We start from the raw sequence: 5,084 nt of genomic DNA, 5'->3' as shown, positions 1-5,084 counted from the left end.
TGAACACAAACAGGGTCTCATGCTTCAGTCTTAAAAACAAAGTTTAGGAACAGTGAGATTTTTAGAGTAAATTTACACCTGTAAGTACTGGGAAGGGAAGACAGATGAGCAAGATATTGAGGCCTCCCACTTTCACTCAGAATTTACCTCTCTACAGCTCTGCGGATGTGTGCCATCCAGGAATTCCTCTCCTCTTTGGAGCTGGTGTGAATTTCATACATTTCTGGTCCTTTCAAGGAAGCGCTAATTAAGAACATTGCCTTTTCCTCATTAGCTACCTCTCTTACAATCAGCTTTTGCAGTGAGATAACTGGTGGCTTGGAGTCCTGTAAAACAAAATATGATTTACTGCACTACATCTTATATATTCTTTAGGGTTTGTGCTTCCTCACTCTCCCTGTCTTCCTTCTTACACAGGGTCACCATGAGCTGTAACATCACACCATCAATTTATTGCTACAATCCCTTCAGGGGACACTTTTGACATTGTCATTTTTTTATTCATCAACCACAGATCAAAATGTGAAGGGTGTACATTTCAAAGCCAAGAAGTCTTGGTACTTTTTTGAGTACTAAAGCATGGATCAACTTATACACCTGAGGATTCCTCCTACTGGGACCCAGAAGTCAAGAAGAGGCTCAAAAACCCAAAATCTGATCAAGAAAAAACCTTAATGATGCATGTGAAATGCAAGAAGAGAAGAGGAAGTGTTAGAAGTTCTAAGTTAGCTACAAAAGAGATCAGAGCTAACACAGAGGTGTCCCAGAGTGCCATCGGGCCCTGTGAACACTGAAACCAGCTGACAGGTTGTCTATGGTATAACTAAGGATTAACTGGATTAGCTGTCAGTCTTTGCAATGAAAACCCAGGTACAGGAGGGGTATTAGTTACTGAAAACCTATCTATGCTTCACCCAGCACAGGTAGCCCAGAAAGACCCTCCCCAGAAGAAAACAGCTTTTTAGCTGCTGAGCTTTCCCAGCATAACTGAGAGGGATGATACAAAAACTGAGTGGTGAAACAGATGTCAGGTTCTGCCAACCTCTGAGCAGCTGTACTGCAGTTCCAGCCATGAGCAGAGGTCACTGGAAAAACAATCACCAGGCAGATCCATCTGCTCCTCTCACTTTATTTGCCTAAGAAAACAGCTTTTTAGCTGCTGAGCTTTCCCAGCATAACTGAGAGGGATGATACAAAAACTGAGTGGTGAAACAGATGTCAGGTTCTGCCAACCTCTGAGCAGCTGTACTGCAGTTCCAGCCATGAGCAGAGGTCACTGGAAAAACAGAATCACCAAAGCAGATCCATCTGCTCCTCTCACTTGATTTGCCTATGGAGAAGTGACACCTCAATTTCAAATAAGCTGTATATGTACAAAGATGCAAAACTGGATCAGTCTGTAGGTGTAGAGCATGGTACTGGAGTGGGGGAAAAACCCACCATGTGGCAGAGATCAGCTTCTGGGGACTGTCATAAGCAACTGCATGGTATGTGCTCACAGAAAAGTTGCTAGGGGACACTTGAAGCAGGGCATGACCTTGCAGGGGAGCAGCTATACTGACTAAGAAGGTATAGGTATGCTCTTTAGCTTTAATGTAAGCTACTCACATTTAACTCAGAGCAACAGCAGTCATATGGGAACTGCCCCACCAGTCCAGATGCTGTACATTAACAGCATGTTCCTCCTTCTCTATGGACCTGCTCTTCTGCTCAGAGCTTAGATGTGCTTTGGAAAACAGGGTGGAATTATTCTACCAGAGACAATGTCAAAAAATGAACTACTGTTGAAAGAGTCACCTCATGCTGTTCAAGAGGAAACAACCTCCAGCCCTTCTGATTTTTGAAAGTATCCCCATTCTGGGCATTAGAAGCAGGGTAATTTGAAAAGCAGTTGCTTTTATAGCCCTGAGGTCACCCAAATAGCTTTTGCCATTAGAATTCAGCTCTAATGTTAATGTCTTGAAAAACACACCCAAGAAAACAATTCCATTAAATAGTTTCTCTGCTACTGGTTCTCTACAGCCATAACTGAACTAGATCAGGACAAAATGTACACAATTAACTGCTCTGAGGATACCTGTGGAAATGCCCTAGAAAAGCAAGTGAATCCACTGAGTGTTCTGCTGTGCTGCAGTAATTACATTTGCATTAGTGCTTATTCCATTTACTTCAGGAAAGTTCTCTGCTCCCAGTATATCTTAGGCTACTATGACACTGGCTACCACGACCCTAACCAAAATGGAAGATTCTTCATTAATAAACAGAAGCAGACTGTATGAGAGCAGCCTAACGAAGTCCAGTGAAAGGAGAAGTCATGGCACAAGAAAAGGAGAAGCAGCAAACCTCAGAATATGCTCAGGGCATCAGAAAACCCCAGGGGATGTGGCAGCTGGAACTGGCTAATGCAGGGGAACCCTATTTTGCACTGCAGGATGGGTTCAACAAGTACCAGAACTCCTTCAGACAAAGCAATTCTATAATAACTGGATGGTTTAGTAACTTCATTTTCCTTCTGACCCTACCACAAGTATCTAACATCTCTAACTGTATTTTTTTTCTGTAGAATAACTACTAGAATAAATATTGCCACTTTAATAAATATTCAAAGTATTAAGTAAGGAGAACAATACCTACCACTGATGCAAAGGTGTATTTTTGGTCCTTTTCTTGTAAGAGCAACAATACATCAGTTAATAGGACTGCCAGAATATCTACAATAACAACAGAGAAAAAAGAATACAAAGATTTTAAAGCAGAAAGACTGGTCCAGACTGAAAAAAATCACATGACTTAAATGTCCTATCGGTCAGGGAATAGCAAGTCAACGTTTGAAGTATTGGATTTGCTACTGACTTCCACTTGGGCTGTCCACAGCCAGCTTGCAGGAGTGCAGAAGCAGCACAATACAAATAGAGCTGATTTAAAGCTTGAATACATCTCTGCAGGCATCCTGCACATCAACTCAAACACTCACAAGGGAACATGTCTCCCTCAACAGCAGATTCTTCTGGAACTGCAGATGTTTGCAGCACCACCTACTCTTGGCTGCATTTATTGTGCCATTGAAGCTGCTTCTTAGGACACTTAAGTGATGAAGCTGTTAAAATATTCACTGATGGACACTGGTTTGATTTTTTGGCAAGGCAGACGTTGTGCAGAGTGAAGGTGTCATGGGGATGACACGACACAATCTTTCAAAGTGTGAAGCAGAGCTCGCACAGGATAATGCCTTGCCACAGGAGACTCAGGCAGGATGACTCAAAGCTTTGTCATCTGCCTAAAGACCTCCCTCTTGAAATGGAAAGCAGATCAGCTAGATAATAAGTGAAGAGCATAAGGAACTTATCATGCACCATTACAGAGATGCTTATTGGACAAGCCAAGAATAGAACAAGTGCTATTTCCTCCAATATCCTATTAAACAAGCAGGTTATTGTCATCTTATTTTATACCCAATCGATCGGTGATAAACAGTTACTAAAAAAAAAAATAAAATCTTGTTCCCTAGTTGTACTTTTCCCCTTCCTGGTCCTTTACCTTTGAGCCGCCCGGAGGCAGCTTTCCAGTAGAGCATCCCATCCAGCAGAAGCCGCCTCTGCCCCATGTCATCCTTCCTGAAGAACAGCCCATTCTTGCACTTCCCAGATGATTTGAGCTCCATTTTGTGCATGATCTCTTTCAGGCGCTGACCCTTCTCACACTCATTTACCATGGCATCGACGTGAGTGATTGTGTCCTTAATTAAACTAAGGGCCTGGGTCAGCTCTTCGTAATCTCTAGTTCCAACTGAGAGAAAAAGAGCAGCAGTCAGTCACATTTTCAACTCTGGAATGCAAGATATGAGCCACCCAAATATATGGCAAGGTGAAGGTTCCATACTGAACATCTAAAAGTATTTCTAAGAGTTAAAGCTTAAAAATAAAAAAATATCCTAAAGCTCTAAATCTCTAATGAACTGACAGGTTTAAGCTACTCTGGTTTTGTGGCTGCAGTCTTGGAACTGAACACTGCTCCTGACCCTCTGATGAGGTGAGACTGAGCTGGATCTGCCTCTAGAAGGGCATCATCAGCTAATGAAGAAGTGAGAAAGCAGGTACATAGCAGCACCAGGCTGTCCCTCCTTGTCTGAGGACAGAACATGCAAAACATGGGAGAAAAAGGCAACTGTGAGATTTCTAGGGAAGATTGAGCAGCCTACCTTCTGTGTTCTGTATAATGCGTTCCACCAGGACGGGGTATTTGGTGATGCGCTGGGTCACTAGAAGGATACACTCCTGCACTCCAAGTCTCCTCACGATGGAACAGTTCCCAATTTTCTACAAAACAAGACAGACTCAGCACATCCATTGTGCCTATTGCTCTGCTGACTCCTGTGCCTCTCCCTTCACACAATTTGTGTCTCAAAATGTTTTTGTCTAATTAAGCACAGCACCATAGAATTAGCTGCACTCTTTTACTAAAGCAAAATTTTTAAAAAAAATTTCCTTTTACTTCCTTCTGCTTTTACCCACTGGAAAATATTTCTGAAAAAGTGCCTATTGCTCTGCTGACTCCTGTGCCTCTCCCTTCACACAATTTGTGTCTCAAAACGTTTTTGTCTAATTAAGTACAGCACAATAAAATTAGCTGCACTCTTTTACTAAAGCAAAATTTAAAAAATTTTCCTTTTACTTCCTTCTGCTTTTACCCACTGGAAAATATTTCTGAAAAATACTTCTGGAAAACAATGGTCAAAACCAAATACACTTGGTGTTTATCTTACTCCTGCATGTTCATCAACAGGCTGATCTACAGAACCACGTTTTGGTTTAGAAAGAGAAGACTATGAAGCATCAGAATTCCCCTAGTCAGTCAGCCTGCAGGCACAGCACAATCTGACAGCAAAAGATGGTACCAAGATCTTCTAACTTCCTTGAAAGTAAAAGGTTCTCACTTTGAAAAGACACCTACTTAAGAAGAGCTCTAAGTACGGAGCTATGCTGGAAAGTTCAAGCAGTATCACTTACTGATGACTGGAAAATGAGAATACTTAGGGCTGTGCAATGCATCTGAGATTCAGGTTACAGGCTGTCACCCTGGCTGTG

The 5,084-nt window shown here is 42.1% G+C and overlaps 1 protein-coding gene across 1 annotated transcript in view; it reads right to left on the bottom strand.

Annotated features, from left to right (window-relative positions):
- Nucleotides 1-123: 123 nt before the first annotated feature.
- LOC103769009 (rho guanine nucleotide exchange factor 18-like) overlaps nucleotides 124-5,084 on the bottom strand; it is a 13,126-nt gene continuing 8,165 nt past the window's right edge. The window contains exons 8-11 of the mRNA XM_008936176.1: nucleotides 4,199-4,316; nucleotides 3,538-3,786; nucleotides 2,635-2,711; nucleotides 124-326 (exon numbers count right to left, since the gene is read on the bottom strand). Coding sequence (XP_008934424.1) covers nucleotides 144-326; nucleotides 2,635-2,711; nucleotides 3,538-3,786; nucleotides 4,199-4,316 — 627 coding nt within the window. The 3' untranslated portion in view covers nucleotides 124-143. The remainder of the gene's footprint in view (nucleotides 327-2,634; nucleotides 2,712-3,537; nucleotides 3,787-4,198; nucleotides 4,317-5,084) is intronic.

The sequence above is a fragment of the Merops nubicus genome, unplaced genomic scaffold (assembly GCF_000691845.1).
Source record: "Merops nubicus isolate BGI_N331 unplaced genomic scaffold, ASM69184v1 scaffold16842, whole genome shotgun sequence".
In the NCBI taxonomy this organism is placed as follows: domain Eukaryota; kingdom Metazoa; phylum Chordata; class Aves; order Coraciiformes; family Meropidae; genus Merops; species Merops nubicus.
This window is presented reverse-complemented; position numbering and strand designations above follow the sequence as displayed.